Here is a 21,611-nt window from a genome sequence, read left to right as displayed (position 1 = left end):
TTGAATGGCTTGCCCTGAGTCACATATCTAGTTAGTCTCTGAGGTTAGACTTGTAATCAGGTCTTCCTGACTCTGGGCTCAGCACTCTATAAAGAAGGAGTTAATTATTTTTTTAAATTAATTAATTTATTTTTAGTTTTCAATATTCACTTCCCTAAGGTTTTGAGTTTTAAATTTTCTCCACCTCCATCTCCTCCCCCCCCTCCCCAAGAGGGTGTGCAATCTGATATAGGCTCTGCATATAGGCTGTTATTAAACATATTTTCACATTAGTCATATTGTAAAGAAGAATTAGAATGAATGGGAGGAACCATGAGAAGGAAGAAATAAAAAAAGACAGAGAGAGAGCAAATAGTATGCTTCAATCTACATTCAGACTCCATAATTCTTTCTCTGGATGTGGATAGCATTTTCCATCATGAGTCTTTTGAAGTTGTCTTAGATCCTTGTATTGCTGAGAAGAGCTGATTCTTTCAAAGTCAATCATCACATCACACAATGTAGCTATTACTATGTACAATGTTCTCCTGGATCTGTTCACTTCACTTAGCATCAGTTCATATAAGTCCTTCCAGGTTTTACTGAAGTCTGCCTGCTCATTATTTCTTATAGCACAACAGTATTCCATTACATTCATATACAACTTGTCCAGCCATTCCCGATTGAAGGGCATCCCTTCAATTTCCAATTCTTATGGCCACTACAAAAAGAACTGCTATAAATAGTTTTTGTACATGTGGGCCTTTTTCCTATTTTTATGATCTCTTTGGAATACAGCCCTAGAAGTGGTATTGCTGGGTCAAAGAGTGTGCACATTTTTATAACCCTTTGGGCATAGATGATAGATGCTAATTCTTTATATACATATATATATACACACACACACACATACATATATATATATATGAATTTATTTATTTTTAGTGTTCAACATTTACTTCCACAAGATTTTGAATTCCAAATTTTCACCCCATCTTGCCCCTCCTGCCACCCCAAGATGGCATGCATTCTGAATACCCCTTCCCCTAGTTTGCCCTCACTTCTATCTCTTCCCCCTCTTCTCTTATCCTCTTCCCCTTCTATTTTCCTGTAGGGCAGGATAGATTTCTGTACCTCATTTCCTGTATTTCTTATTTCCCAGTTGTATGTGGAAACATTTTTTTTAAACATGTGTTTTTAAAACTTTGGGTTCCAAATTTTCTCCCTTCCTCCCACCCTACCCACCCTCATTGAAAAGGCAAGCTACTCAATACAGGCCATACATGTGCAGTTATGCAAAACATTTCCATAGTAGACACGTGAAAAAACTAGCTCTATTTCCCTTAATCTTATCCTGCCCCCGCCATTTATTCTATTCTTTCTTTCGAACCTGTCCCTCCTCAGAAGTACTTCCTTCTGATTACCCCTTTCCCAATCTGACCTTCTCTCTATCATCCCCCTGCTCTCTTGTCTCCTTCTTCAGCTTATTTTATAGATAAGGAAACTGAGGCAAACAGGGTTAAGGCCCAGGGTCACACAGCCAATAAGTGCCTAAGGTCTTTGAACTCAAGAAGATGAGTCTTGCTGACTACAGAGCCAACACTCTACCCACTGCACCAGCTAGCTGCCCCATTCCTCTTATTTTACAGATGAGTAAACTGAGGCTAAAAGAAGTTATACAATCTAAAGTCATAGAAATAATGAGACATAATGGCAGTGGAAAAAATATTGACTATATAATCAAAAGACCTGGGTTCCAATTCTGTTCCTGATACTACCTTTGTGACTAAGGACATTCCACAACCTCACTGGCTTTATATTCTCATAAAATAAGGGGCTAAATTAGATGAACCCCCAGGTTCCTTCTCCCTCTAGATCCATGAATCTATGATTTGAATCCAGTTCCCCTGACTCCAAAGCTGGTGCTCTTTCCAGTGTAAAATCCGGCTCTTCTTCATCATATGATCAAGGAAACTCATTCGGAGTAATAGCAACAGGAATCATGCAGGGATGCTACCCTGGATGGTGTCAGTGGGCCTATTCTATTAGAGTTCCTCTATATTTGTGTTGGAACACTACCCTCCCCCCCCATTCCTTTTCACCTCATGAGTAAAAGTAGTTATCACAGCTGATGATGGACATGTGAAAATGAAATTGTCTCTGAGGCCACAGCTGTATGATGAAATCACCAAATCAAAAAATGGTCCATCTGGTCCTCTTAACCATCATAATGAAGAAATTCAAGAGCGCAGCCAATCCAATTGATTCTGTAGAAATTGGCCATAAAGAATGGCTAAAAACAACAACAACTTTGCCCAAAAAAAAAGTGTTGGTTGATTAAAGTGACCACATACAGACCCTGCCTCCTGACTTTCTTCAGAAGGAATGACAGTGTAAACTAGTAGATCAAATTCTTTATTTTCTCACTGGCTGAAAGTAAAGCTGCTGTGGGGTTACAAATGACTTTAGAGAAGGAGATGACTTATTTATTGAAGCAATCTGTGATGGACATAGCATTCCACCTCCAGAGTGCATTTATAAGCCACCAGGGCTATGAGATATAAGCCATAAACTATTTATTACAATCTTTAAAAAAAATACACACACAACACAAGAATAACACTTTGCATTACCTTCCAGTGCTCTTATTAAAACAAAGAAGATACTGCTTTGCCTTTTGTACATTTTTGAATCTAAACATATATATATATACATATATATATACATGTATATATATATATATATATTCATAGATGTACCTACTGATAGGTGAAAAGTCCTTAATATTTCTATATCTCCCACATATACAAACACACATAAGCACAGAGAACAAATAAGACAGCTCCATGAGGAAATGCTATTACAATCCCCAAGTATATATCACACCTTGCAATTTCCAAACAGAAACCGTAGTTTATAGACACAGAAGCAGCAGAATATAAGCCACTATAAGATAAGTGGTCAGCTTAAGGTTTCCTTCAAACTTGCCTTTTTATTTCATTTTCTGGTGAGCTTTCTGTACATGTGTGTGTATTTGTGTGTGTGTGTGTGTGCACACGTGTGTGTGCATTTTTCTCTCTCTCATCAAATAATGACCACTACCTCATTTAAATCTAAAACTGCCATTTTTATTTCATTCATGCCTTTTTTATGAGCTTGAAAATAGCTCAGAGAATAGCATTGTTTGATGTCACCCATCAAATTTCATTTGCAACATTAAAGACTTAGAGCCGTAGAGGAAGAAGCCACCAGGCATATTATGTGTTGTGCTGTGCAACCACATAAGGATATAAAATGGAATATACAAGAAGAATGGGCCAAATATGGAAACACAACAGTAACCAGAATGCATCCTTAATGCTGAGAGCTCACAAAGAATTCTGAAAGACATTGTAGTGTGAGGAATACAGTATTTAATTTAGAACTGAAGAATACAGTACATATACTCCTTTCCATATTTAGAAACCTTGCTTCCCCAAACCCCACCCTAGCTCCAAGCTTCTGTGATTCATTGAGTCACCTTGGGTAAGTCATTCATAGCTGTTGCTTTCTCAAGTTTCCATCCCCACTACCCCTCCTAACTCTTTACATGCCAGGCTAGACAGCATTAAAACAATTAATCTTACACTAAGTCAAATTTCCAGGCCCCTTACAAAGAAAAATGCGGTTGGGGTTGGGAAGAGAAGGGAGGATAGTAAAGGATCAGACACCTCTGGATAGGTGGGAAGTATGGTGTAGAATACTGGATCTGGAGTCATCTTTCAATTCCTAGCCCTGTTATTTACCTTATTTTGAATATATTTTGTATTATTTCATCTCTGTAGGATAGCTCTTTTTTATTATTATTTTTTTTTTTAGGCAATTGGGGTTAAAATACTTGCCCAGGGTCACACAGCTAATAAGTGTCAAGTGTTTGGTCTGAGGCCAGATTCGAACTCAGGTCCTCCTGACTTCAGGGCAGGTGCTTTATTCACTGCGCCATCCACCTGCCCCTAGAGTAGCTCTTCCTAGTAGAATGCAACCTACTTGAGTTTAGGGACTGGGTTGTTTTGTTGTTGTTATAGTAGTTTCCCTGATGCCTACTATAGTGACTGACGTGTAGTAGGTAATTAATGTGAATAGAATAGAATAAGATGGGATGGGACAGGATGGGGTGGGATTGGGTGGGATGGGATGGGATAGGATAAGATATTGATAATAATGGAAGATTAATAGAATAATAATAGAGTATAAATAATAATAGAATAGAAAGGCAGCCTGGTAGTGGTGATGAAGAACCAGAAAGTTAGGAAGAATTGTAGGTTGAGCCTCTAACAAAGACTAAGCACAACTCTAAATAAGACTTCAGCACTAAAAGTGACCTCAAACAACTCGATGCAGTTCAAAAGAAAAGGCCCTGGATTTGGAGTGAGAAGACCTTGGCTCAAGGCCTAGTTCTGCCACTTACTTACTGTATGACTCTGGACAGCTCACTTATTTTCTCTGGGCCTTCTTTACTTTCTTCATTTGTAAAATGAGAGGGTTGGGCTGCATGACTTCTGAGGCCTCTTCCAGTTCTATATCTATGATCCAATGAATCTCTCTATGCTTCAGTTTCCTCCTTTGTAAAATCTAAAATTTACTAGACTACATTAGGGTTTTTTAATGTAGGATTTCAGTCTATGAACTTGTATGGAAAAATTGTATATTTATGTCAATTCCTTTGTAATCACATGCATTTTATTTTATGCATTTCAAAACATTCTAAGTCTATAGGTTTTACCAGACTGTCATGATACACAAAAAAGCTTAAGAACCCATGCAAGCTATTTTCTGTGGTTCTGAACAAATCTTAGACCTGCTGTTGCCTGAGCTCATATAAGAACTCACCTGGACTTTGGAAATAAAAACTGCGGATTCTCCAGGCCAGGGTTCATCTGAGTATCTGGCTTTACACCAAGCAATGCCTGGAATCTCAGGACCCTATGCCAAGCTGACACAGACTGTCAGAAAGGCTTTTACTCAGTCTTTTTAATGGCAATTTTAAAGTACCAAAATGGCAGGCTACTATCACTAATCCCATGCATTTCTTGATCAGCAAAATGGAGATTATCAATGAGTGACTGGTCAGATTAAGAGTTAATCATATAAGACTGTTAGGGATAGAATTGGGAGAGAAGGAAGGAGATGAGCAATTTATTAGAGCTCAAAAATTTTTCTGTCAGGTGACAGTTGATCCTAGAATAGATAATCACCAACCAGTACCAGGAGAAATGGACAAAAGAGGCAGTTGCCACAGAATAAAGTGAAGGAAGATGAGTTAGACAAGTTCATTGCAGGGTAGCAAAGAGGAGTACATTAAATATAGAAAAAAGGAATGTGAAGAACATTTCTTCCTGCATTTTACAAAGTGTCATTTATTAAACAGGCTGACCTGGAAAAGTACAAATTATCTTAGAAATAATATACAGCACAAGTAAAGGTCATTCATTTAAAGTTTTTTCAAAGCAATTTTTTTTTTGGTCAGGAAGAGAAGCATGCTAATAAGCCAATAGTCCAGAGTGTAGTTTAAAGGTGAAAGAACCACTAGATGGCTGTCTTCTCTGTGTTAAAAATAATGAATTCCCTGGTCTGGTTATGATTTTCCATTGTAGCCCCTTAATTTCAAAAGTTTATAATTCACTTGCAACTATACCAGGCAGCCAAAATTAAGGATGTGACACCTCAGATCAAGAAGGATATTTTATTTTTCCCCTGAGTTTTTATCCCACCAAAATACTAGGAAAATGAAAAGTTGCCATGGCATTTGAAAATTAAGAAGTGAATGGAAAGGGGGAAAGAAGTTCACTGGTAAGAAATAGGCTTGGTGTTTAAGAGAAATTGAAAAATAAGGAGGTTTTGTTTTTGTTTTGCTTTTTTTTTAAAGAGTGAGGCACTATTATAGTGTTTGTAGGAGCCATTGTCACTGCCTTAAAGTTAACAAAGATGGGGGACAAAAGTCTCCTTAGGATTTGTACCTCAGGAGGACAGATAGGTTTTTCTCAATTACTATGCTATTGAAGAGCAAGATTCATGTGACTAGAAGTATACACACATAGATAGATAGATAGATAGATAGATAGATAGACAGACAGACAGACAGACAGATAGATAGATAGATAGATAGATAGATGGACAGACAGACAGTTAGGTAGACAGACAGACAGATAGATGGACAGACAGATAGATAGATAGATGACAGAGCTAGAACTTGAGCTCAACCCACAAAGATTAAGTGACTTGTCCAAGGTTACACAGCTATTAAACATTAATCTTTTAATCATTATGCCACCACAACCAAGGTCTTCAGCATCTATTTAGAGATGAATGAGTGATGTGTGATATGAATGAAAGATGATGAGTGGTATGATGAATGGAGATGATGAATGACAGCTATTTAGAGGGACGGTGAAGTCAGTTAATTTCATAATTTTGACCCAAAGTTTGCACAATGGATCACAAAACTGGGCTTTCCAGTATGTGAAGTTCAGGTAAAAACAATTTACAAATATTGAATAGATGGTGATTATTTAACAGTAGCCCAGTCATTCCTGGCATGGGGCCTAGAGGTGCTTCCTCAAGCAAAAGAGCAGTATTTCACTAGGTTTTATTTTTGACAATTTTATATGCAAATCATTTGGAACTGGAAATTGCTTTTTTGCCACCAGTAGAGTACATAGTGAAGACAAATACTTGGAAGGGTGTGGGGGGTGGGGAAACATTCTTAGGAATCACTGAAAATGGCCAGGATTCAGATGTCTGATGGAAGAATAGTATAATGAGCAGAATAGCTTCAGTGACTGCTTCGTTAACTCTACTTATATTTTTGGATTTCATTGAAACATCAAGCACTCCTGTACTCTGTGTCTTTAATAGAGGCCCCACCACCAGGGAACCTAGTTAGCCAGAGAAGGGTGAGCCATGGTGAAAACAAGAAGCAGGCAAAATTTGTTTTCACTGCCTTCTACTCATTGGCATCATTTATATAGTGCTTTAAAGTTTACAAAGCATTTTCCCTATACTATGTCAATTAACTTGCACAAACAATCCTATGACGTAGGTACCATGGGTATTATCATCCCATTTTACACATAAGTAAACTGAAGCTCAGAGGTTAAGGAATTTCTCCATCATTCTATGGCAAGTAAATTTCATAGGTGGGGTTTGAAATTTCAGTCTTTCTCACTCAAAACACAGAACTCTAGCCATTGTACCACTAGACCCTATCTCTACTTTAAGAGTTTTCTCCCACTTCCCCAGACATCCAGAGTCTTCATATTTCTGCTAATGGGAACTTGATTAATGAATTCATGTATAAATGTATTTTTTTAAACACTGTTAACAGCTAGGTAGGGGAGATATTTTGAGTCACCTAAATAAGGGAATTTGGCAGGAGGAGGCTTCCTGAATTTCTCAAATCAAACTCCACAAGTAATTATTACAACTCTCCTCCTACACAAGGATAAACCCAGGTTAGCACCTGCTAATATTTAGAGTAGGGTCAGAGATTTAATCCTCCTATCCATCAGTCTACTCAGCTTTGTTTCCATAAACAACATTCCAATACCCAGTCATCTATCTTTTAAATATAAGTTATTGGCCAAATGGGAAATGGACAAATGAACGTGGATAAAATAAAGGAAATTCTAAGGTTAAACTTATTTCATAGTTGAGAAAGCTGAGCCTTAGTAGGCTGTGTGACCTTGGATAAGTCATTTTTAGTCATCCAAGACTCACTTTCCTTATCCAGGAAATGAAGTGGTTTGAGGGGGAAAAATGATTTAAAATATCCTTTGCTATTGAATTTCTACATGTGTATGAGTGTCTGGGTATTTTGCATACTACATCATCCCTATTGCTCCATTGTCAGCAGAGAGAATGCTGATGCAAGGCTGTGTGTCTGTATGAGCTGTGGAATTGTTGGGAGAGCTTTGGAGAAAAGGGACACTTTTTTTTCAAGAAGATTTGTGTGATAGGAAACTCTTCAAGACTGACAGATATATGGAGGGATTGAGAAAGACTTTGGAAGCTATGGGCATTGAGGAGCCAGCTTCCCGTACATGCCTACACCTTCTAAATTTTTTTCTTTCTTTTCACATCAAAAAACTCCTCCAGTCCAACCTCCTGGTTTCACAGATAAATAAAATGAGACACAGAATAAGGGACTTAGACTGTAAGTTCCTCTTAAATAGTGATCTTTTTGATTTGTACTTTTAGTCACAGCACCTAGCACAGTGCTTGGTACATAGTAGACATTTATAAATGCTTGTTTATTGATTGACTGTTTGCTCAAGGTCACCTAGTTGTCAAGTTGCAGAGCTGCAATAGAAACCAAGGTCTAGTGATTCCAAATATTGCTGTCTTCCCACTGGCCCCTCTCTCTTTTTAGCTAGTTTCAAACAAATTGTTGTTTAATCATGCATCATATGTCTTTTGCTCATAAATTCAATTTCTTTTAAACCAAATGTAAGACTTTACATTTCATTTTATTAACTTCACCTCAGTTCTCTAGCTTGTCAAAAACTTTTGGGATTCTTAATCCATCATTAAGGGTATTACCTATCCCTTCCCATGTCAAATCACTGACTCTTTTTATATCCAGACACCTAACCAGTTCCATAGTCGTCTAATTATTCCCTAGGTTACATCTCCATCTTTTCTATAGCATGAGATATTTATCAAATGCTTTCTTAAAAATCTAGGTAAATGATATATACAGCCTTGATCTACTATTATAACAATCTTATAAAAAATAAAAGAAATAAACTTAATTTATTCTTAACTGCAGTTGTCCTGGCTCTCTGTGATCACCACTTCCTTTTGAAAGCATTCACTAAACATACTTTTAATAACATGTGATAGAATTTTGCCAGCCATAATGAAACTCTGACTTGACTCAGAGGAAATTGTCTTACAACAGCCTAGTGTTCACAGAGCAAAGATCTGGCTGTGTTTTGGAGAAACAGAGACCCCTCTTTGGGGAGGGGGTAAGTTTTCATAGCCTCTGGGAAAATTTGACAATAAATTAAGGCTATGTATTTATTATAGATTGACTGTAAACAAAGCAACCATGCCTTGTATTTATTCTAAGCTCAGGACTGGATCTTGATGTCAAGTTAACGGGCAAGAAAAGTCTTCACTAAGCTTGATAGGAGGCATTCCCATCAGCAGCTGCTCCAAAATAGGGTTCCAGAGAGAACATTATGATTAATACATAAACAAACGCCTCTGTCAAATATTCAGTTTCACCTTAGGTTTTTAATCTGCTTTTGCCACATTCCTGAATAGGAGAGAGAATCTGCTCCTTGGCATTCTAACTGTAGCAGCAAAACTATGCCACCAGAAATCCAAAGCAGAATAGGAGACAGAGCTGGAAATATTTTTAGTGCCTCTGTGAACAAGGGTTAAGACTCCAATTAAGCGAACTTATGCTACAAGCCCCCAGCAGAGAGAATCACTGGGGCCACAGGGTGAAATGTTCCAAGACCTTACTAGGCTGCAGATAAAGAATAAGCAATAAAATAGGCATTATCCCCTGGGTACGTAGTTGAACCAAAAGTTTATTAGAGCATAATACATGATGGGAAATGACTGCTGGCTCCATTGACCACAATAATACCATATCACATGTTTGTATTGAATGCAGACAAGAGAAATGGAGTTTGGAGAAGACCATGGTATTCAAAGGAAGGCACATTTCTCCTTGTTTTCTGGGACACCAATGGGTTTATTAAGTAAGCGCTGCCCCTTGAAGCACTTGGAGCTACTTTGCAAATACAAAGTGTTAATGACATATATGTGTGTGTATATATATATATATATATATATATATATATATATATATATATATATATATATACACACACACACACACACACACACACACATATATCATATCTACGTATATATAATATGTATATATGTATGCATGTGTGTGTGTGTGTGTGTGTGTGTGTGTGTGTGTATGTATGCCAGACCACCATGACAGAAAGACCAGGAGAGAGGAATTAATGCCCAGAAGTAGTAGGTGCTTGATAAATATTGATTGAATTTTTTTTTTAATAAAAGATTAACTCTCACCCTTGGTTGTCCAATGTTTGAAGACCATAGATGCCCAGGAATCTGGAGTCATGGCAGAGAACTCCTAAGAGCCTATGCAAAGGAGAGGCAAAAATGGTATGGGTTGGTGATAATTAGGGATTCCAGGAAGAAGATCAAGATGGATCACCTGACCTCCTCAGATGAAAATGCCTACAAGCCAAGTAAAGTGTGGTAAGACAACCTATTTCATTATTTCATTATAGTGACATTGAAGGTAGAGGGGAAATTGAGAGGAGTTTACCATAGAGCAGTGCCTGATGTATCTTAAGTATTTAATAAATATCTATCTATCTTTAGCCAACAGCTTCTAAAAGCATTAGTCCACTTGAGAAAAATTTTAAATAATCAAAAAAGGTCAGAAATATCTGACCCTTTAATTGAACAGATTATAGTCACTTGAGGATTGTGGTGGACTATAAAAGTCAGGCTGGTGAGTTCATATTTTTTTTTCTAGAAGCAATAAGAAACCACTGAAGATTTTTGAGCAGTGGAGCAGCACAGTTTGCTTTGCATTAATTTGTTAGTCATGAGGAGGAAGGATTTTTTACACATTTTACTTTAATAGTGGCACAAATATGCACTACATGAAGAGTCACTGTTGAGAAGAAATGGCAAAACTAGTCATCAATGAGTGTGGGTATAACCTATGACTACAAGCACTAAATAAAGATTAGAACTAAATAAAAATTAAAACAAGAAAAGTGACGTCTACTAGGCTTTCCAGACTTGAGTTTCATAAAGGCAGTGTGAAAAATACACTCAGAAGCTTAGTGAAGAGGCTTAAGAATATATTTGTTTCAATAGTAACTGGATACTTCAGGTTCTAAGAATTGAGCCTCCTATTGTTCCAGGAGAAGAGGTGCCAAGTGAAATTTTAAATCTGAAATTGAAGGCTATTAAAGAATAGTGTTCACTGGACATTTTATTTAACCATATCATAAATGGCTGACTACATAAGTTGTCCCCAAGTTAGAAATAAGTTCGGTTCCACAAGATTCCTTTTAATTTAGTTGTTTAGATTTGAAAGTGTGTTTTCCTTTGGAAACAACAGCAGTCATTCAGGGGTGTGGCTTTTACTAGGTTGGTAGCAGTAGAAGGAATAGAGAAGATGGAATGAATAAGAGACATATTGTAAGTTGTTGGCCACCAGTGCTAGAAAAGCTGGTTAGTTGTCTGGAATAGCCTAGAAAAACTGACAACCCCAAGTCTCAGGAGAGCTAGATTGTGACTGCTGCTATTGACCAACCAATTAACATTCATTCATTGAATGCCTGCGATGTACCAGGCACCATGTGGTAGGTGCTAGGACATAAGGACAAAAATAAAACTGTCCCTGCCCTCGGGGGTTGATAGTCTAGATAGGGATCTAACATGTACATCTATATACATACACATACATATGTAAAATGAGCATATATTAGATATATACAAAATAAATACAACCTGGGCAAATCTGACACCTTTCATGCCCTGGAGTTGTACTTGGTGCTTTGAGCTCCTCATCTGCCTCAACACTTGTAGAATATCCATGTAGCATAAGGGACCAGACTGGGCCCAGCCCTCTCAATATTCTAGAAAACCAAACTCTTTTCAAGTGAAGTCATTTTGAAAGAAGGGATTTGATGGGTTATTTTCCATATCCACATGGCACTCTTTGGACCCCTACTGAGAGACAATGAAGGGTGCCAATTAGCAAGAGCTGTGATGGTTTCAATAATGTGTTTAGCACCTCACATTTTGATCCAAAATGTGCATTTGTGCCTCAGAAAGGCACAGAAGGACAGAAGGAACCATCTGGTATTCCAAATTATCATTTAAAAAAAATTTATGTTCCTGACTCTGCTACTAGCTTACTGTAACGTTTAATTGCATGTTTTACAAACATTCTTACCATCGAAGTAACAGTAAAGGATCATCAGCATTCTTATTCTGCATTTCCTATTTTAGCCATCTGCACTCAATATTAACCAATCTAGGAATGATAAATTGTATAGAGTATCAGCCCAAGAAGAGGCACTAAATAGTATCCTATTTTAAGCTAATCCTGTCATAATTCTTCTTATAAAATCTAGAATGTTCCTTTCAAAAGTGTTTAGCTAAAATCTCTAAAATCTCCCAAGAAGGTAAATAGGTGCTCATTTTAACTGGCTTTACAAGTACAATTGGCACAACACTCCTAGTATATTAAAAAGGTAGGGAATGGACATTATTTCAATAAACTATAGATCAATGCCACAGATGCAACTGCAAAATCATAGGCAAATTGTACATACCCAAAAAGTTACTATGAATCATTTTTACTTTTGCAGCCCTAATGCTTCTTTCCTCCAGAGTACTTTTCATGAGCACACTCAGTTTCATTCAATATGGTTGCACCCCCTTTGCTTCTGATGGCTACTCTGACAAGATGATAATAAAATATAAAGAGGGAAATATGATCGCTGCACAAAACATTTTAGAAAGTGGTGATATATATCAAAAAACTGTGATAAACAACATTCCGTTTATCTTCCCTATATTCTGGCAATTTTTTTCCCTTCAAATGAGAATCTTGACATTTATTTCTTGTAATTTCCTCTGACTGACATCCAACAGCATCAGCTAATATTTTTTCAATAGTTTCCCTATTGCAGTTTAATCGCTAACTATTAGGCATTCACCTGTGTGGTAACTGTTCTATTTAATTGAAGAAATAAAAGAATAAAATACTGAGTAGCAGTGCAATTTGTAGTGTTTTGACATGATCATCAAATGAATTCAAGAAGTGAGCTTAATCACAGTTGTTCATTTCTAAGTTTTTTTTAATAATCAGGGACCATCAAGTTACTTTGAGCTCCCTCAAAGTCTGCTTCTGTAGCCCATTTTTTCTAGCTGTTAACAAAAAAAATGCCACTTCACTCAGTCTTATTTCAAGGATTCCTGATGAGAGAACTATGGCCTCTTCAATGATGGGCCTACATAAGGGCTTTTCTGCCAATGCATAGAAGATGCCAGTAAAAGCAAGAACAGTACTATACTCACACATAATAATCACACTCCTAGTTTAAAGTGGAGAAAATCGGGGAAGAAAATGCCTTTGGAGATTGTAACATCTCTAGTGCTACAATTTTCAAATTGATCATGACAATTGGTGTGGTACATAGGAACATGGTTAACTATAAGTAATCTTTGCCCTTTGGATAATAGCTGTACTCTTTTGAATTGGAAAAGAAAGCAGAAATAAAGAATATCACTATCTCACAAACCATCACAGGATTAACCTAGGTCTGCTCTCTTAAACTCAATGTTAGTGTGTTTCTTCTCTTGCTATATGGATGAAAGAGGACATGGACAAAGGAATTATTAAGCTGTTTTGGGGGAAATGAAATTGGAATGGAAAGAGGACAAAAAATAATTTTATTCAAGTTAGTCAATGATCTTAAGCCTTTGAAGATGATAATTGTGTCCCATTCTTTAATATAGATGATCAAGAGTTCAGGAGGTATAATGCTCCAGTGAGATGCTGACATTGGTGACATTGGTAGGGATATTTGGCTTTATTCTGGTTCACAATATCTTGCCCTTTCCATTCCCCCACTCAGACTTCATGCTCAAATATTTATTTGTCCAGATGCCCTTGAGTTTTCTGAGAACCATGTTCTAAAGGTTAAGATAACTATATAAATTTATACCCCAAATCTACTTCCTCATTTCCTTTTTAGTGATTTGAAATCTCCAAATGTCATTTTTATCTCCTAACTTCATTTGAAAGAGGCACAAAAGGGATAAAAAATATTGACTATGAACACAAGAGCTTCATGTAATCTCTAATACATTACAAACCTAGGACAAAATATGCTCTGAAGCTAATCTTTCAACTCCATTTGCAGTGGCAAGTTGAGTCCCCAGACCACGGCTATCACATATCCCCTCAGGGGTCTAGAGTTAACAAATGTTAGAGATGTCTTCATTATGCTCATGAATAGCCATCAGTGTCCTTCCCACCATAATAGTCCAGGGGATATCCATTAGTCAGCCAGACTTATTTAGTTGTTTGCTGTTTATTTTTTAATTAGTATTTATTAAAGACAATTGGTACAAAACCTCACCCAAAAGTTTGTGCACTGGCAGCTAGGTTGCTCGGTGGATAGAGCATCAGACTTAAAGTAAGGAAGACCTGAGTTCAAATTCAGCCCCCAGACACTTACTAGCTGTGTGACCCCAGACATATCACTTAAATATGTTTGCCTCAATTTCCTCATCTGTGAAAATGAACTGGAGAAGGAAATGACAAACCATTCCAGTATCTCTGTCAAGGAAAACCCAAATGGGGAAACAAACAGTTGCATATGATGGAAACAACTGCAAAATATCAGCAATAAAGTCTGTAAATGCATTGTTACATGGGCACATATGGAGTCCAAGAGAATGTAGGTCTAAACTCATGGTTCACACATCACGGCAAAGGGGTAAGTCACAGCACTTGAAAATTCTTTTGCTAGAGTCCTTAAGATGTTCCCCTTATATGCGCTGTGGCTTTTTTTTTTCTGAACTCTTAGCATAAAATACCAGATGCAACAGATTCTCGTGGTCTGACTAATGAAAGAAGCTCAGTTTTCTCACATAGCTTTATTTGGAGGAGGATACTTGCAGACAGAGAAGTTAGCTGTCTAAGATGATGGTCAAGATGTTCACAGTGCTTGATATGGGTCTGCTGGCCTTGGAATCTTCCTGAGGGTAGGATGAGCAGTACCAGAAGTTTGTTCTACACACATCTAGATTTCTTTTTGGGCTGAAGATTCTACCCTTTCAGGAGAAGTTGGTAATTAAACAGGAAGGCTAGAAGCTCCCATGTGGAGGACATTTGATTCAAGCTTAAGTTTAAACTGCTTTGATTGATGGTTGCTGTACAGAGTACTTTCTCCACTCTGGGTTCATATCTCAGGCATACTCTCAGGCTTGAGTGATATATGTGGGTAGGGGCAAGCTCCCAGGCTACATATATCTTCACAATAATTTCTTATCCCTTTCATAACCAAACTTCCAGAAAAAAGTCTATACTCACCACCTACATTTCCTTTCTTCCCATACATGTCTCAGAGATTCCTTGCAATTTAATCGGGCTTCTAACCTACCTACTCAACGGAAAGCCCTTTCTGTAAGATCACCACATAAGGTTTTTAATTATTAAATCCAATAGTCTATTGTCAGTCCTCTCCTTTTTGTAATCTCTCCACAGTATTTGATGCTTTTGATTCCTCCTTGTCCCACCTAGTCTCTCCTCTCTGAGGTTTTTTTTAATTAATTAATTAATTTTTTGAATATTCTTCTCCTGGTTCTCTTCTAACCTGCAAGATCATTCCTCTCAGTCTCTTTTGCTGAATCACCTTTAATGTCTTGAACTCTAATGAGTGTCCTCCTTGACTCTCTCAGGATACCTCTTATTTTCTCTCTAATATACTCTTTCTTGGTGACCTCCACCAGCTCCCAATGGGTTCAATTATGATCACCATGAAGAAGACTCCCAAAATCTATATTTCCAGCCTTATTCTCTGTACTGAATTCTCAGCTTATATCACCAACTACCTGTTAGATATTTCCACCCAGATTTCCTGATCAAACACAACTTGTTCAAAATGGAATTTGTCTTCTTTTTTAAGTTCGTCTCTCCTCAAAATTTCCATCTTTCTGTTCTACCGAATATCTTTCCAGGAACCCAGACTAGAAATCTTGTTCTTCTCTTTCTCACCTCCTTCCCCAATATCTAATCAGTCTTGTGGTTCCTATCTATACAATTTCTCTCAATCCTTGCCCCTTCTCTCCACTCACACAGCCGCCATCCCTATTTCAGACCCTCATGATTTTTTACCTTGACTATAGCAACAACCTTCTGCTTGGAGTCCCAATGTCTAATTTTTTCCTTTTCAAACTGGTCCTCCACACTACTTCTGTGATAATCTTCCTAAAGCACAAGTATGATAATGTTACTACCTTGTTGAAGATGCCTCAATGGCTCCTTATTATCTTTAGAGTAAAATAAAAACTCCACAGCTTAACATTTAAAACTATTTGCAATCTATCTCCAGTCTATCTTTCCAGGCTTATTATTTGTTACTGCCCTTCCCATACACTATGCTTCAGCCTAAATGGCCTATTTGATGTTCCCTGAACTCAACACTTCTTTTGCCTCCATGTTTTATATCTTTTGGAATGCGTGCTCTCCTTTCCTACCTATACCTTTTAGAATCTCTACCTTTCTTCAAGGCTTTGTCCACCTGCCACTTCCTATGAGAAGCCTTTTCTGATCCCCTTAGTTGTTAAGAGGTAACTACCCGCTCTTCAAATGGTCATACATACACTTATCTGTATGGATGTTGTATCCTACCATGAGAATGTAAACTCTTTAAAGAGCTGAAAGTATTTTTTAATTTTGTTATTGTAGTGTCTGCTAGATTGCAATGGATTGGAGACAAGAGCAAAGTCAAGGGAAGGGTACTTTTGCTGCTTGTTTGTCTTTGGGACTCGGACATCTGAGTATTTTCATAAATAGAAATGGTGGTTTGGAGATGAAAGTAAAAAAGAATGATTAACGGAGTAAGATCCTAGTGGAGACTGGAGGAAATGGTATCACAGACACAAGAGCAGGAGATGGTCTTGGTCATGAGAAAGGCTACCTCTTCCTTTAGCACGCTAGGCGAGGAAAAATATAGAGGTTTTGTGTTGTTGAAGAGGGGACACAAAATTCTTACCCATGTATTGAATATTGCCTAAATCAAATGGACCTGAGATTCAGATATTATGGTTCTACAGAGTTTGTTACGGTTTAAGTGTTGTTGTTAAAATGTTACTCACTCTAATAACTCAAATGATTATTTGACCTATTAGAAATATAACCAAGTCTGCTCCTTCCCTTGTTGTTGTTGTTGACTTATTTCAGTTCTGTCTGAGTCTCTGTGGCCCCATTTAGGGGTTTTTTTAAGCAAAGATACTGGAGTGGTTTTCCATTTCTTTCTTTAACTCATTTAACAGATGAGAAAACTGAGGTAAACAGGGTTAAGTGACTTGTCCAGGGTCACATGGCTAGTAAGTGTTTGAGGCTGAATTTGAATTCAGATACTCTTGACTCCAGGGCCAGCCACTCTCTCTACTATGCCACCTAGCTGTCCTGTAATAAAGTCAGCTCCTTCTCTATGTCAGCAAAATCAGAACTTCCTTTCCTATGTAGTAAACATTTCTTGCCATGAAGCTACAATATGTCTTCATTATATATGGTATATCAATCAACAATGATTTATCTCATATTTACTATAATATGGCCGATATGCGTCGGGCAGGGGTGTGATGATAAATGTTTAACAACTGGCTTTTAGGGAGATGAGTTGGGGGATGTACAAATGACACACTTTTATTTTTAATCTGCATTATTAACATTTTCTCTATCACTTTAAGTCTGGACAATCAACAAAATGATAAATCAAGCCCTGATTTGTAGTGTTTTCCAATTTCCAAGAAAATGTAACAAATTGGTTCTTCCAAGCTGGTGCAAACTGGTTCCAGCACACCCCTGGCTGTTGGTATACTGTTGCTTTTCTCTCCCCTAAACACTTATGTCTAATACACACATACATAGACATACACATAAGTATGTGTATACTTTATTCAATGTAGTTGCATTCCTACAGACCTATAATTTTTTTTTTCTGGTGAGTGGATTACAAGCTGCTTAGAGGAAGGAATGCTTTCTTTTACATATTTGGAGAAGTATCAGTTGTATTTTCAAGTGCATTAAAAATGTCAAATAATATTGTTTGTATTTCTGGGACTCATCTTCCTGTCCCTCCTAACAGGGAAATGCCATGCTCTGTTTCTGGATCTGTTAACTACTCCTGGCACTTGTCTCTCTACTTCCCTCTTTCAACCCACTAAGTTGTTCCAACTTCAAAGTGTGAACATTTTTGCTATATCAGCAATTTTGTAGCCTGCAGATCTGAAGTGAGGAGTTGGCAGCCCTAAAAAGAAAGCATACTTTCCAATGAAAACAATAGAATAGGGGGAGGGGAAAAAGACAAGGGAATTCACTGTTGCTGAATTAATAAGACCCTATTCAGAAAAGCCTTCTTAAAAGGCATGAGATTGTAATTTCTAAATCTAGAATATTAATTAACATATAACACAACTATCTGTTGAACCATCTATTTATATAAACAGAAAATTATTCAGGTCAGTGATTTAAACAGTTCCAAAAATTAAAAATATTTTGATATAAAAATCCTCAAGTTATGCAGAGTCCATCTGGAGACAGTTCAAAGATAAATGCAGAAGGCTTGCTTTCTATTTATCAGATTGGCATAGCTTTTCACTAACAGGTTCCATTCCTTATGTCTGTATTCATCCCAACTCCTGCAATACTTCTTTCCTTCTATACAGTCCTTATAGCAGGATCTTTCAACTTCAGGCCACATACATGTTCAATCAATTCAGTGAAACAAAAATAGGCTATTGATTTTCAATGCATCAGCAATAACTGGAAATGATTCCCACTTATATTGCAGGATAGTCTTTGGTTACTTTCTGAACTCTGATGGATGGACTATCTTATTCCAGAAAAGAGTGGTCACATTGACCACATCTGAAAGGGGGATTGGATTTCTCTAAGATGCATTCTGAAAGTAAAAACAAGAAGTTCGATGAAGAGAAAACAGATTGGAATAAAACAAACATCATTTTTCAGCAGCATATGGAACCTTTCAAGTCATTCATTGGAGGAGATTCATTCTCAAGGAAAGACGGCACATAGCTTGGCTTGCTCTGTGTTATTCTCACTATTGGCTAAATAAGCTGTTGTAAATGGGTTAGGTTATTTTGGTCAAGAAAGTTTCATTCCTGTGTTATTAGACATAGGCCCTTAAAGATTATGCCAGGAATCTTCAAGAAATTATCAATTTCATGTTGGAAAGTAGAATTGTAAATTACTATAAGTATTTTCACCATTGTTGTTGTTAGATAAAGGCAGCATGAAGTGGATAGAATGCTAAGCTTAGAGCCAGAAAGGTCTGTGTTCAAATTCCAACTTTGACACTCACTAGATGTGTGACTGTGGATAAGCCCTGTAAGTCCTCTGATCCTGAAATGGCTCTCTGAGATTTTAGGTATTATCATATCTAGCAATTACTTAATGCCTAAATGTATATACTTTGAAATCTCAGCAGATTTTTAAGGAATAGTCTTTGGTCCTAAACCATTTTCTCTTTTATTTAAAATGAATTTAAACAGCATGTACCAGTCTCTGATCCCAGAAACAACATGGATCTGAGTTTTCTTTATTTCTTTTTCCAGAATACCTTATATAATGTTGTGCATGTTACATTTACAGGCAACACTTTCAGCTAAATATTAAATCAAATATTCTTACAATTAGATCTAGGCTGCTATAATAAAAATCACCAAATTTTATAATTTAAATGGACCTCAGAGGTCATCTAGTCCAACTCATACCGGAGTCAGAATCCCTTTTGTGTAGAGGTTATCCAGCTTTTGCTTAAAGAGTACCAATGAAGGGAAACCCACTACTTCCCCAAAGCAGCCCATTTCACTTTCAAAAGAATCTCGTGTTAGGAAGGGTAGGACTGCTCAAAGTCTAGATTTGTTGCCAGCTATAGGTAAGCAGGTAAAAGACAAGAGTCTTGATAAAAAGCTTTAAGGTAGGAAATGATAAGTTCTTTGTGGCTTCCATATTTTCATAAGCCACCCAGAAGATCTTGGGGACTAAAAAAAGCCATTGTTGCCTTACAGCATAGGTTCCCAAAGTGGGTAATACCACCCCTTGGGGGGGGGACTTGGAATGATCCAAGAGGTTAGTCATAGCCTCAGGTGCAACTGGGGGGCATTGAATAAAAATAAGGGGGCAGTGGAAGCATAAGGAAAGAAAAGATAGGAAAAATTTGAAAAACCGTTCATACATATTTCACCTCTTGTGTAACAGAGTTGAAGTCACAATGATTATATTATTTTCCAAATAAACACACAAAATGCAAGTTATAACTGATCAGTAGTCAAGTCAACCAACAGGTCTTAACAAGTAACTGTTGGCAGGTGACCATGTTGCACATTGTCAACTACACAGTTACACAATGCAATATTGCATCATCAAAATTTCAAATCACAAAAAGCCCCACAAATTCACAATAAGTTTTTAAATTTAAGATGTGTCACTTTAAAAAAAAGATATGTTTTTTGCTGGCCAATGGGGTTAAGTGATTTGCCCAGGGTCACACAGCTAGTAAGTGTCAAGTGTCTGAGACCAGATTTGAGCTCAGATCCTCCTAACTCCAGGGCCAGTCCACTGCATCAACTAGCTGCCCCAGAGTAATTTTTTTTAAAGGGGGCAGTAGGCCAGATGAGTTTGGGAACCTCTGCCCTAGATTAACACAGGTCTTTGTGGTTAGTTGGAGCACAGCCTCTCAAAATTGTTTGTATGAGAATGTAGGTTAACAATCAGGAATTGAGTAAAGGGGCCTTTCTAAACCTAAATTAGAGGCTTGGAACAAGAACATTGAGTCAGATAGCATAAGGAAATGAGCATAAAAGACTAAATGCTTGAGGGTCCTATTTAACTAGTTGATGGTCTGTATTCTGAGACTCTAGGAATATCATTTTTTGTGGAGAGAAAGTTCTGAGTATGAATTTCTGTCTTTCTTAGCATCTTGGTTATGAGAGACAGAAAGAGACAGAAAGAAAGGCAGAGAGGGAGTTGTAGTAGAGTCAATTCTTTTATGAGAAAGTGGTAGACCCTCAAAAGAAAAGTACTACTGAGACTTAGTGTATGACAGCATGAATAACAGTCTGGGAGAGAGAGAGACAAAGAGACAGAGAGAGAGAGACAGACAGAGAGAGAAGAAGAAGAAGAAGAAGAAGAAAAAGAAGAAGAAGAAGAAGAAGAAGAAGAAGAAGAAGAAGAAGAAGAAGAAGAAGAAGAAGAAGAAGAAGAAGAAAATTCTTCAGTTTGCCTCTGAGTCTGTCAGCTCTCTAACTGCAGGAGGATAGCAAGTTTCATCATGAAAGATAAGTAGAGTGCCCAAAGGTATGAATGATACCTGGTAGCAGAGCTGTGAAGCCTAGTGGTGAACAGTGGAGTCACATTCCTAGAATAGAGGAAGTTCAGTGGCATTGTCGTCACCCACTGGGGGAAGTAATCCCATTAGTGACATGAAATAGAGCTAGCATGATGATATCACCATAAGACATCAATGTTCAATGACATCAGAGGTATGATTTTTTTCCCAGCTACAATATGTGCTTGACACACATGTTCTATATGTGTATGCTCCCAGAAACTTGCACCCCAGCCACATGGGATCTACATTTGTGTCCACTCTTTCCACTGATTATATATTTGGGAGAGAGAGCACTTAGGGTTTTGACAGGAATGTACTATTGCTGCAGTTCTTATTATACTCTTTTATTAAAGGTCTTTGTTTTTAATTAATTATATCTTTCAGTTGACTAATAGAAATAAACACATTGATGGATTCTTG

At 37.4% G+C, this 21,611-nt stretch overlaps 1 protein-coding gene across 6 annotated transcripts in view; it reads right to left on the bottom strand.

Moving 5' to 3' along the window:
- Nucleotides 1-21,611, bottom strand: part of THEMIS (thymocyte selection associated) — a 203,592-nt gene that overhangs the window by 49,400 nt on the left and 132,581 nt on the right. For 2 of the 6 annotated variants that reach the window (XM_020987008.2, XM_020987009.2), the window contains exon 5: nucleotides 10,078-10,149. The exons of the other annotated variants lie outside the window; for them this stretch is intronic. In XM_020987008.2, coding sequence (XP_020842667.1) covers nucleotides 10,126-10,149 — 24 coding nt within the window. In that variant the 3' untranslated portion in view covers nucleotides 10,078-10,125. The remainder of the gene's footprint in view (nucleotides 1-10,077; nucleotides 10,150-21,611) is intronic. 6 annotated transcript variants of the gene reach the window in all.

The sequence above is a fragment of the Phascolarctos cinereus genome, unplaced genomic scaffold, assembly GCF_003287225.1.
Source record: "Phascolarctos cinereus isolate Bilbo 61053 unplaced genomic scaffold, phaCin_HiC Scaffold_5;HRSCAF=322, whole genome shotgun sequence".
NCBI classification, from domain to species: Eukaryota; Metazoa; Chordata; class Mammalia; order Diprotodontia; family Phascolarctidae; genus Phascolarctos; species Phascolarctos cinereus.
This window is presented reverse-complemented; position numbering and strand designations above follow the sequence as displayed.